General features: G+C 40.5%; 1 protein-coding gene across 2 annotated transcripts in view; it reads left to right on the plus strand.

Annotated features, from left to right (window-relative positions):
* The window catches only part of tet2 (tet methylcytosine dioxygenase 2), a 31,353-nt gene extending 18,773 nt beyond the window's left edge, over nucleotides 1–12,580 (plus strand). The window contains exons 2-10 of one of the 2 annotated variants that reach the window (XM_075463029.1): nucleotides 1,769–4,780; nucleotides 4,863–4,953; nucleotides 5,055–5,148; nucleotides 5,256–5,464; nucleotides 5,750–5,900; nucleotides 5,985–6,074; nucleotides 6,901–7,038; nucleotides 7,962–8,316; nucleotides 8,419–12,580. In XM_075463029.1, the coding sequence (XP_075319144.1) occupies nucleotides 1,813–4,780; nucleotides 4,863–4,953; nucleotides 5,055–5,148; nucleotides 5,256–5,464; nucleotides 5,750–5,900; nucleotides 5,985–6,074; nucleotides 6,901–7,038; nucleotides 7,962–8,316; nucleotides 8,419–9,794 (5,472 nt within the window). In that variant the 5' untranslated portion in view covers nucleotides 1,769–1,812 and the 3' untranslated portion in view covers nucleotides 9,795–12,580. The remainder of the gene's footprint in view (nucleotides 1–1,768; nucleotides 4,781–4,862; nucleotides 4,954–5,054; nucleotides 5,149–5,255; nucleotides 5,465–5,749; nucleotides 5,901–5,984; nucleotides 6,075–6,900; nucleotides 7,039–7,961; nucleotides 8,317–8,418) is intronic. The other variant, XM_075463030.1, reaches the window with a different exon arrangement.
* The last annotated feature ends 24 nt before the right edge of the window (nucleotides 12,581–12,604 follow it).

Here is a 12,604-nt window from a genome sequence, read left to right on the forward strand (position 1 = left end):
TGCAGAATCTTGTGTGTATGTGTGTGTGAGCATTTGAGGGCATTCTTAAATAAGCTGTCATCAAGCAGGAAGTCACAGGTTTCAGGTCTTCCACAGAAACACATAAATTGCTATACACAGCTGATAGAGGGCACTGAAAATGTCAAATAAGAACTAAACACTGTGTAACTTCAGGACACTGTTTGTTGACATGCTTAATTAAAAAAGGTGACTCAAAAGTCCACTGTTAGCTACGATAAACCCTTGATGAACTCCAATTTTAACACCTTGCTCACATTCTACTTGCTTCATGGTTTTTATTTCACAGTGTGATGTGGTTAGGTTGTATCTAAATTGCACAAGAGTTTTTGCAACATGATAGACTTGGTGCTAATACTCAAATAAATCCTTTCCTGTTTGCCACTACATTTGATTGGTTGATATAAACTAAAGGACTTTGAATAATACTTCTCCCTGCACTGTACCCTTTACTCTTTTTATTTTTCATCTATTTTCTTTTACTTTTTTATTGTGCATTTGTGTTTTAATGCAGTTTATGTTTGCTGTAAAGCAGTTTAAATCACACTGTTGTTGAACTGAGCTACAGTATATGATTACATTTACCTTGCCTCACTCAAGACATGGGCAGTCCAAGGCCTCTAATTTAGGCCTTTAAGACCAGGTGCAACATATGCGTGTTTTTCATTGATGATTGCATGCTTTTCCGTGTCAGGCTTGTAATCTTTTAAACAATGGCCTTTTTCCCCCTATTTTATAAATATTACTGAGCATAAGAGCAAGTCAATCATTTACAATAAAAGCCTAAGGTTTAACCTCTTATTTCTCCATTTTACATTTTTTAGTTTCTTCAGGGGCTAAAAAATAAAAGTTTTTTAGAAAATCCTATGGAGCTGTTTTCAAACAATGCTTAGGTTTTACAACACTTGGAAAGGGAACCTTGACTCTTAAGGGGTTCAGAGTGCTAAAGTATGTTGATCAAATGTGTATACATATTTGACATTCATGTTTTAGTAATAACAGAGGTGTAATCTGTATTGTTGGTATTAAAGGGATGGATTGATCCCTAAACAGCACAGTGGTTGTGCCTTATCAGCAGGAAAAAGAAAGTCTTTATTAAGCCACTGATGTTCCTCTTTGGTAATTCAAACAGACCAAGTAGAGGAGGTTCAGGGTTAAATCAGTTTGCTGACACAGTAAGAGCTGGTGTCGTGCCATCAGCAGAGTGATAAGAGCACTGTTAGCGTCATGTTCTGCGGTATTAGCTCTCCCTCATACAGGCAGACCATTTTGGCCTTGTGACTACCTCGGAGGCACATCAGCAGCAGATCAATGTCAACCCCACATTCTGCCTCTTTACTTAAACACAGGGCGTTGAAGGAGACTCTGAAAAAGGGCTAATAACAGTGGTCTGCATGAGTTGCTGTTATGCTCTTGAAGAGTTAGTTGGGAATCAAAAAGGTAAACAATATTACAAACAGACTAACTGACTGAAGCAACAGTTGTACAACAATTGTGGCTGGGGAGAGCTATATACACACTACAAACTTAGCTTGTTGATTCTTCAACATGATTATTGACAGCTTCGCATTCACATGGCACTGCCTTATTTGACACATGAAGGACTTGACCCCAATAAGCATGTGATCACATAAAACCAATCTTGGAACGAACAAATCATTTCAACATGACAACAGTCTGTATTGCATGAAAACCCAACTCAAAGAAGGATCAAACTGAATATTTTTCTATCCCTTTTTCTGCCTTGCAGGACGGACAGAGGGCAGCCTTGTGTATGGACTCTGAGAAGGCCAGATGGAAACAGAACAGGCCAAACATGAGACGGAAGAAAGTCTGATGTTAGCACAATTTGGCACATCTCGCAACATCTCTCGCAAACTCCAAAATGGAAACCAGACTTCAGAAGGAGATTCTCTGCAGATCACTGGGGACACAAACTGGATCACAAGCCCTGCACATTACAAGCCGGGCACAGGTGTCAACTGCATGAAGAGGCATAGGGACAACTGCAATATCCCTGCATCAGAAGAAGGGTTATTCGATCAAGGATCCTACAAAATGAATGGAGATTTGATGAATGGAGAGCTCAAACATGCACTCACTGAGCAGTCCTTGGTCCCCCAGCCCAAGAAAATGAAAGTAGACGTGGAAATAAAAGGAAATGATGACACCAGTTCTAATTTGGTGGACAACTTTCCTGAGTTGAGAAAGGCAACAGAATTTGAATGCAGTTCCCCACAAACAGAGATTAGTTTTGAAAAAAGGAACTGTAATTTTCCAAATGGAGATATTTTTTGCCTACCACGAAATAAACAAGTTTCAAATGGTGCTGTATCACCCTCCTCAACCATAGAAGGCACTCCAGGTGATTTGTTAGAAAAAACTTTGTCTCAGTACTATCCTGAGCAGGTGTCAATTGCACCACAAACATCAGGGTCACAGTTGGATACTGTCAATGATTCACTGGCCAATCAGCTGTCCAATGAAGGTGCTCAACCCCATGTTCTAACCTCAGGATTGCCCAATTCGGCACATATGTCCAACTCACAGCAACAGCAGGCTGGGGCATCTGGAAATGCTGAAGGCATCAACCGTTACAACTCTGTCAACTATCTAGTAAATGGATATTCCAACAATTTTGGAGCAGACCAACAGCAGCAACAACAGCATCATCAGACACGGCCACCATCTTACTCTGGCCAGGAGCTTGCTGTGGAGCAGCACTCAGGCATGATCCTGCCTAAAAATAATGCCAACAGTTCACAACAACTTCCAAATGGTGCAGAGTGCTTTCCAAATGACACAAATCCTCAAGGTATATATACAAAAGCCCAGCAGGATTTTAACCACTGCTCATTTTTGAAGCACAGTAATCCCCTACAGGCAGCAGAGGCAGCTGGATTTAGCTCCTTCCCCCACGTTGGAATACAGGAGATAGAGCAAAGTGAAAGACCTAGATCTGGTCAACTTCCTCAGCCTGGCACTGATGGTTCCCTTCAGTATGGGATTCAAACTCAAAACTTTCAAGAAAACGCAGAGAAACAACACCAAGCTAATGGTACTGGACACATGGGGCCTGATCTACAACAGCCACAACACACTGGGTCAGAAAATGGTATGGAGAATACATCTCAGCAGAGAGCAAACATATCATGTTCAACTCCCAGCCAGAGAGGTTGGAGAGATTCAAACCGTTCGCATTCCCATCAGCAACCAACAAGTTGCCCATCATCTCAGGTACAAGAGCAAGACGTGTGGAGAGGCTTTCCTGCTAAGCCTCAGCCAGAACAGCAGACAGCAAGCCCCCAGGTTCATGGCCAGATACTGGAGCCAAACCCAGTGCAAAGATTCCAGACACAGGGAGTTTTCATAGATAGCAGCCAAGAGTCTAACGGCTTCCAGCAAAAACAGCAGGACTGCCTACCAGCCCAAATGCAATGTGCTTCAGTCCAGCACAACACTGCCCCTGAGTGGCAGCAGTCAAATCCTAAAGCTTCTCCAATGCAGCAATCTTTCCCCCAGAAAATGTCTGAACAACAAAATTTCCCTCAAAACCAGAAAGCAGATAACCGCTACCACTCCAATATAGAATCAGAGCACTTATGTAAGGATACTGACCTGCAGCACATGCTGTCAACTGGGTTTGTGACAAGACAGCAACAGCAACAACAACAACAATGTCAGCTTCAACGTCCACTGTCCCATCCACAACAATTTGAAGGGCAGCAACTAAAGTCTCCAAATTACAGGCCTCACAGTCAACCTTCACCAGGTCTGCACAACCCTCAATCCAGCCAGCCTCTCAGAAACAATTCAGTTCAATCTAACCTAGACATCCAGCACAGTGACCATGCAACACACACCAACAATAACACAACAGAGATGCAACAACCACAACAACATCAAAGACAGTATCCTCCGTACTCAGGCAGCAGAAACCTCAAGCAATTTCAATCACCGCAGCCTAACAACCACTGCCACAAGCCCAACCAAGTGGACTTTCCCCAGACCTCTACACAGTCACAACCTCACTTACCACAAGGTGCGTTAAACCAGCAGGTGACAACAGACATGGATCCCAAAGCTCAACAGCAGCTGAATACTTCATGCACTCAGTTCCAAAGGGGACCTCGACTACCTCTGGGACCTGTGGGTCCCCATGTAGACTTTCAGAGGCATGCAGCTCTGCGTATGCACCTGCTACAAAGGCAGGAACGACAGGGCCCGCCTCATCCCCCTCACAGCTCTAGTGACCCCAAACAAATCCTGAGAGCTGTGAAAATGGAAAATGAGCCCAGATTTGAGCTGTCTGCGTTTCAGCAGCAGGAGCAGCTGTCACAAATGCGAGAAGCAGGCATGGGTGGAATTCAAGTCAAGCAAGAAAATCAACAATCCCTGTGTGATCAAAACAAAAAGCAGAGAAGCATCCTGGCCTCCATGGAACAAAGTCTGAGGCAGTACCAGCTTCCATCTGTGTTTGACAAGAAATCCCTTGTCATCAATTCACAGAATAAAGTCAAGCTGGAATCTTCAGGGCCAGTTACAATCTTGTCAACCAACACTGACATGAGTGGAGTGGAATCATCAGCAGCTGCCTCATCTGCTGTAGGTCCGAAAAGAACACTTGATTATACCCCTAAAAAGGAACAACTCCTCCAAAGTTTTGTAGAATCTCCTATGAAGCTTTTGGACACCCCTATAAGAAATCTCTTGGATACCCCCATGAAAACTCAATATGACATTGCATCCTGCCACTGTGTTGGTGAGTCTCACAATGTTAGTGGTGAAAAATGACTGATTGGTTAGAGTGTGATTATTAACACATTTTGTTTTACTGAATATAGACCAAATCATCGAGAAGGATGAGGGCCCATATTACACTCATTTGGGTTCAGCCCCCAGTGTTCCTGGCATACGGGAGATGATGGAGCAAAGGTAAAACAAAATTCTTAAGTGCAATTACTATAAATATGGACAGTGTTCATGCTTTGTGTCCTTTTTCATGCTTTTTTTAATGCCTTTATTGTGCTTTGAAGGTCTGGCTTAACTGGCCGTGCCATTAGGATTGAGAAAGTAATTTATACCGGCAAGGAAGGGAAAAGCACACAAGGGTGCCCCATAGCCAAATGGGTATGAGCCATTTTTTGTCTATATATTTCGATATTAGATAAATCAGCTGTGCTGGAATTTCTTTCTAAGATTTTGGTGCGCATATTTCTATGTCTATCACGTTTCAGGTGATTCGTCGAGGCAGTGTAGAAGAAAAACTACTGGTGCTGGTGCGTGAACGTACTGGTCACAAATGTGATACTGCCTGCATCATTGTTGTATTGCTGGTCTGGGAGGGCATCCAGCCCAGTCTGGCTGACCGCCTCTACCTCGAGCTTAGTGAAACTCTAAAAAAACACGGAGCTCTCACCCAGAGACGCTGTGCTTTCAACGAAGAGTAAGTATCAGAATTCCAACACATTTTACATTTCTTTTGACACATTATCTTAATTGTAACTCTCTGGCAAAATTGTGCATTATGTATTTTTGTATATGTATAACATAACCCACGTCTATGTATATACAATTATTGGTTTTGCTTTGTATTAAGATTTGTTATTCCTGATCATTGCTTCTTGTCTTCACATCAAGTTCAGTTCCTTATTCAGTCTGCAGTCATCAATTTATTGTACACAGAACTACCTGAGGAAGAGCCAAACATCTGAACTAAGTGTGTTTTCAGGAGGACCTGTGCATGCCAGGGATTAAATCCTGAAGCCTGCGGAGCATCTTTCTCCTTTGGGTGCTCCTGGAGTATGTACTATAATGGCTGCAAATTTGCCCGGAGCAAAATCCCAAGAAAATTCAAGCTACTAGGAGATGATGTAAAAGAGGTATCTTATGTAGATCAAAAATAATGTTTTCAGTGTACATCATGGCTACATTAACATAATGCTTGAAAAAATATGTTTTTTCAGGAGGAGAGACTTGAGCAAAACTTTCAAAGTTTAGCAACCTTACTCGCTCCCTTGTATAAATCTATGGCACCTGAAGCTTATGGAAACCAGGTGAGCATATTTTGACATTACAGATTGCTTGATTTTTCCACATCTTGTAACATCTAAACTATTCATTATCATAAAAAATAATCAAAATACTTAATGTTTAAAAAATCTAAACCAAGGATTTTTAGTCACTTATTATCGAACAAGAACTTTGGTTTATGTCAACCAATCATATTTTATTTATGTGTCTGTTATGTCTCTTTTGTTCTTTTGGTTAGAAATATGTGGCTTCAGATCCAACATCAATCTTTTTTTTGTGAACGTGTACATACACAGAGTCTGAAAACTTTAGTCATCAACATTGTGACACTGCTTAGCACAAACAATGTACATGAAGAAGTGTCCTTGACGTGAGATTATTGAAAGAGACATGAAGGAATTCTATCACTCAGACACTCTAGGTTATATAAGAGGATCGATAGGATCGACTTATGAGTCATATATCCAGGAACTTTGAATCTATATATATCTTGAAGGAGGTGCAGCACACTTAAGGATTCTGAGAAACAGGCTGCTCTGCTGTTGATGGCACATACACATATATCATGTGCACAAATGAATTTCAACATGTCAAATGGGTATTTAAGGCTGTGAATTTAGACTTTTTAGCTGTAGTATGATATAAGTATGATTTGAACTTGTGGCTTCTGTGCAAATCTGACCAGTAGATATAAGACTGTATCACAAATATGTAACATCATGTACATACAGGTGTTTCTACAGCACAACTGAAAGTACCTACACTAATAGTGACCTTGTTTTGTGTACTTACCTTTACTAATTTTTGAATAGCGTGTTCATGTGTACTTCTTCTTGTACCTGGTCACAGGTGGAGCATGAACATAGAGCACCCGATTGTCGTTTGGGGGTCAAGGACGGTCGGCCTTTCTCTGGGGTTACTGCTTGTATGGACTTCTGCGCCCACGCTCACAGGGACCTCCACAACATGCAGGGTGGCAGCACTGTCGTAAGTCTGATCAGGAAAACATATGTAACCCAAATAAAGCTGGGATCCTGTGTAAACTATAAATAAAGACAGAATGAAATGATTTGCGCATCCTAAAATATTTTATTCACAACAGAAGAAAGACAGCATAAAATGTTGAAAATGAGACATTTTACTATTTCATCAAAAATATTAGCTCACCTTCAAAACTGAATGCCCCTCTTTGGGTCCTGAGGCGCCACTGCACTGAAAACAGGCATGAAATTTGGTCAAATTTCACCCTGACAGGAAAAACTCTTCTGTAGTTAGACAAATTGAAAGTCTTTTAGAAAATCATGGACTGCGCATCCTCCATATTCTAGAGGAAAATGCCCAACCAGCTTTTTCTCTACGTCCTACTAATTCCACCAGGAGCTCTGAATGGTCAGAGACCATCTTAGAGCGTCCTTGTACATTTGGTACTGGAATATTAGCAACAGATCATTTTAGCCATGTGGGTTGTTGTTTCTAGTGGTTTGGGATAACTTCCAACAGATGCCATCAGATTCCACAAGATTGGTATCTAAGGAGTTTGGAGGCCAGACTATTTATTCAGAGTCCATTGAACCCTTCTTAAGCTGTTTTATAGGGCATACAGCAGAACACTGCATTGCATTAAACAACCTGACTGCAACTAATTTTACTCGTCAAGCGTTTTAATAATTTGGCTGCATTGTAACATTTTAAACACTGATACTTATTTTGCTTAGCAGCATTTTAATTAATTTAGTTCTGTATGGAACTGGCCATGGTAGAGGCCTGCATTCTCAAAGTGCTCCTCTAGTTTGAGGGTGTAACAGATTTTTGAATAAAAATGCATAAGAAAGTAGACTTTTGTACTTTTAATGCCAACCATATTCCTACCAAATTGTATTTGACTCACTCAGGTCTTTAACTTTTTCCAGGTGTGTACATTAACAAGGCAGGATAACCGAGAAATTGGGAAGATACCGGAGGATGAACAGCTCCATGTCTTACCTCTTTATAAGGCTTCCAACACTGATGAATTTGGCAGTGAGGAGGGTCAACAGGAAAAAATTAAGTCAGGGGCCATCCAGGTCCTTAGTGCCTTCCGTCGCCAGATCCGCATGCTTGCGGAGCCCGCCAAGTCTTGCCGGCAAAAGAAGTTGGATGCAAAGAAGGCAGCTGCCAACAAGAATGCCATGCTGGAAAGTTCTAATGATAAAGCAGAAAAGGTCAACCTGGCCAAATCAAAAGGTGGCACTTATGAGAGTACTGCTCAGAGCACTCTATTGGCAGGTAGCGTAACACATTTTTTTTTATACCTTTTAGAAATTGTACCTTGAATATCATTGTTCTTTTTTCCAGTACTTTGATCTTTTTCTGGGTTTTGTTTTCTAGGGCCTATTCCAAGTGCTGTGGGAGCAACCCATCAGTTAGGTCATCCATCACACCCTCTTGGGGTCCTTCCACAGCAACAACAACACCATGGCATACTTCCCACTTATACTGGCTCAACAAATGCCACTTTCACTAGGTTCCCCAACCATCCCGGGTCTTTTCCAAGCACTTCCAAGCCATGCAACATGTATTCCCCTCAGCCACCAGCACCAATGAGCCCTTACCCTTCCCCCATTCATGTACCAAACTCTTATATGAATGGATCGAATCGTCCATACCCAGGTTACCAGTGTAATGGAGGAATGCCACGCGATAATTACCATCCATACTACACTTCAAACCAAAAGCATCTGGACATGTATCGACAACAGCGCCCAGCGCTTTACCCAGAGCAGCAGTATGGAATACATCAACGTTATGAAGTCAATTATCCATCAAGATATAGTGAGGCAGGTTTACAAGTCAATGGTTACAATCCCATCAGACCAGCTCAACCCATGAGACCTTATGGCCCTTATGGTCCTAACAGGACCTTAGATGCTCAGTTTATTGACCCCATCTTAAGAGCATCCCCTGCCCATGGAGGTATAGATTATACAGCTGCACTGAACAAAGGTAATCAGTTTGGAGAATACCCAAATCCATACCTGTCTCAAAGTCCTAATATCCTACCCCAGGGCCAAGATTCTTTCCATATGCAAATCAAGAGAGAGATGGGTGTGCCTGGCAGCTCACAGATGCTCTCTGGGCAGGTGAGTGGTGGGTATCTAAACCCTGAAACCCAGTCAGGATTAGGACTTCCAAATGGGGGTATCATGGGCTCCACTATTAAACAGGAGCCTGGAACACCACAGACACCTGGAACACCACAGACACCTACAACGCCACAAAAGCCGGAGATGTGGTCAGACAATGAACACAATTTCTTGGATCCTGACATTGGTGGTGTGGCTGTGGCACCAAGTCACGGCTCAGTCCTTATTGAGTGTGCAAAACGGGAGCTCCACGCCACAACGCCCCTTAAAAACCCAGATCGCAACCACCCAACACGCATCTCCTTAGTCTTCTACCAGCACAAGAATTTGAATGAGGCAAAGCATGGACTAGCACTGTGGGAGGCCAAGATGGCAGAAAAAGCTAGAGAGAAGGAGGAAGAAGCAGAGAGGAATGGTGGCGAGGGCACACCAAGCAAGGGCAGCAAGAAGGGGGTGAAGCGTGAGCATCCTGAGTCATCGGAGTCTGCAGGGGAGCCTCCGTACAAGCGTTTTATCAAGGCACTAATGGAAGGATCCTTATCATGCACAAGTAACACATATGTCAGTACAACTCCATATGCATTCACCAAGGTCACTGGGCCTTACAGTCAGTTTGTGTAGAAAACGACTTATTAAGAACTTGAAGGTGTTATGATGCAAAAACTCACAGGCACCAAAGGCCTTTCAGCAGCCTTGTGTTGTGTGGAAAAAGGAACCTGTGATCAGATGAGACATGAATCACTTTTCACATCAGGTCTTTCACCTCTTTAACTACCAAGCTTTACTAGTTCACTCTACTAAGGATGTATTTATTTTTGTTTGGTAACTTTTGCAATATACAAAAGAATTCTCTGGTGCTTTCAGTCTGATACACAAGGATCTATTTTAGCTGGAAACAAAGTTTAATTTTTGGTGGCTTTATTTTTGTTACAAAAATTTGAAAAAAATAATCTTGGCATAAAACACTGACTTTGTCAATATTCACGGTGCTAAAGTGGGCACTTATCACCATTTATTTCAATTCAAATGCCTTCTACACTAAAAGAAGAACACACTCAAAGAGTGACACTCAATACCTTCTTTGTACAGTATGAAACAACTGTTAAATCATCAACGTCACAATAGTTTTTGGAAGGTCAATGTTTTATGAAGCACTTTTTGATTGACTTTTTAAATGAAAAAAATCTGGCTTCACTGTATTCATGAAACGTTCATGAATTAACAAAGGGTTGTATGAGCAGTCCGTGAAAGTATTTAAATTACATGCAAAACTGTTTTAAAAAAAAAAATCATGTTGGTGCTTATATCACTTACCGCTGTCACTTATACTGTAATATTGAGCCATTCTCATGGTGCATTTTTAAACATTTTGAGTAAAAAGAAAAAGAAAAAAAACATGCTTGTTATATTTTAGTTTTTACCATGTTTACTTTGTTGTCAGCAACTGTTTTTAATCTTCCTTACAGCGGGTTTAAAGAACAATCCTGCGTTGTGAATATTACATGTAGTTTTATGTCTGTGGTGCTCAGTAAATGTGCTTTTTATACACTGAGGAACACACAAAACAGGGTAAGCTCAGTGTCAGTTTGAAAGGGCAGCTGGCTTGCTGTGGGAACTTTTCCTATTGTAATCTAAATGTAAGATAAACAGGTGAGATTTGTACAGTAAATTAATTTCCCTTTTTGGATATACGTTAGAAATTTAGTGTTGTAAAGAGTCTTGACAGCTTACTTCATTGAATATCTTTGGGTTACAACTGATTTTATTTCATAAGGTGCTATTCAACCTACTAGAAACATACAATGTGAGACTCTGGACAGTGAGAAGGCTTTTAAATAGTGTACAGTATAAACCTGTCATATACCTCAAGACTAGTTTGGCAATAGGACTTTAACATATCTCTTGTCACTTGTATATTACTTTCAAAATGTAATTAACAGTTAAAGTTTAGGCCACCAAGAGGCATAAAAGTTCATTTCTTACTTTCAGTGTGCTATGAAAGTACTGCTTGAACTTAGATATTACTGTAAATCAGGGACATTTTCAACTAATTCTGTGTACATTTTCATTGCTGATATTCATCTCTTCTGTTTTATGTTAAGGGACTTGCTATTGCATCATCCCGAGTCTGAATAGCATTCTTGTCTAATACAGGTCACAAACAAAAAATACTCTTGGAGGAAAGAAAAACATACTCTCCTGCAAATTTCTGCAAATTTTAGTTAGATGGTGGCATTCTGTTGAAAGAAATCTAAACATATATGCACTGAGCTGACTAAAGGGAATGGTATTAAGCTGAAAGCAATCTATGTGCTTTTGCAATGAGGCAAGGCCAGGGCAGCAATTATGTAGTTGCACATCTTTGTGTCTGTGTATAGATACATTATTTATAACCACTAAACAATTGTGTAATTTCTTTCCTCTCTATTTCCATTTAATTGCAATGTAATTGAATGACGGTCACATTATTGTCACAACTTGCCCCACTCTTCCGCGTATTAGTTTTCTGAAAGCACTTCATTTATTTTTCAGGAAAAGAAGTATGTAGTAAAGAGATACAAAAACGTTTTATTTAAACAAATTGTATATGTGTTAAAAAAATAAAAAATAAATTATGTCACAATGTATATACCAAGAATTTGTATTGCAGGAGTATAACTCACTCTTTGACGTTCATGTAGGTTCTTTGAGTTCAGTCAAATTGACCCACGACTCTCTTCATAGATAATCTTTGGAAAAATCCTCTGGGCCTTCCAGGTTAGCAGAATGACATTAGCTGGATTATCCAGGATGTTCTTGTAAATATTACACTCACTGTCACAGCAATGTTTACAGTTTTAGAATGATGCTAGCTCAGTCATTAGAAGATTTGGGGAGGGGGGGTTGTTTGTTTTTTGTAAAATAAACCTTCATACAAAAATGTTGAATTTCTTTGTACAGGACCCAGCTACAGTAGCAGGTTGTCGTTGAGAAAGCCAAGGTGCCAGAAGATATAGCGGGTTAAAAGCATAGCCATACTTGAAGAAGCTTCAGAGTGTTTCTGAGTGAGTCAACATTACTTGAATGACTTCCCTGGCTTAACTTGTGCATTTCATATGCTCTGCTCAAAGGTTAAGCTAGCAGTTCACACAAACTTAGTCCTTTTTGCAGTTCGACACTAAAGGTATAAGAAATGTGCAACTTTTTGCCATTTAACTTTTTAAAGCTCCCTTAGTTCTCTTGAAGTTTGGTATGCTACAAAAAAAAAGTAAAAGACAAAAAACAGAATTGAGGATGGGTATTAATACTGTAAGTATTGTAATGTACTGGATGCAGTTTATTTGAAAGCTGTTTATTATATCATTCCTGATGTTGCTGATATGTGGGTGTTCTTTTTTCCTAATAAAATTTATATTTATTTACAGCAATTGGATTTGTCATTCTACTAAATT

Source organism: Odontesthes bonariensis, chromosome 4 (genome assembly GCF_027942865.1).
Source record: "Odontesthes bonariensis isolate fOdoBon6 chromosome 4, fOdoBon6.hap1, whole genome shotgun sequence".
NCBI classification, from domain to species: domain Eukaryota; kingdom Metazoa; phylum Chordata; class Actinopteri; order Atheriniformes; family Atherinopsidae; genus Odontesthes; species Odontesthes bonariensis.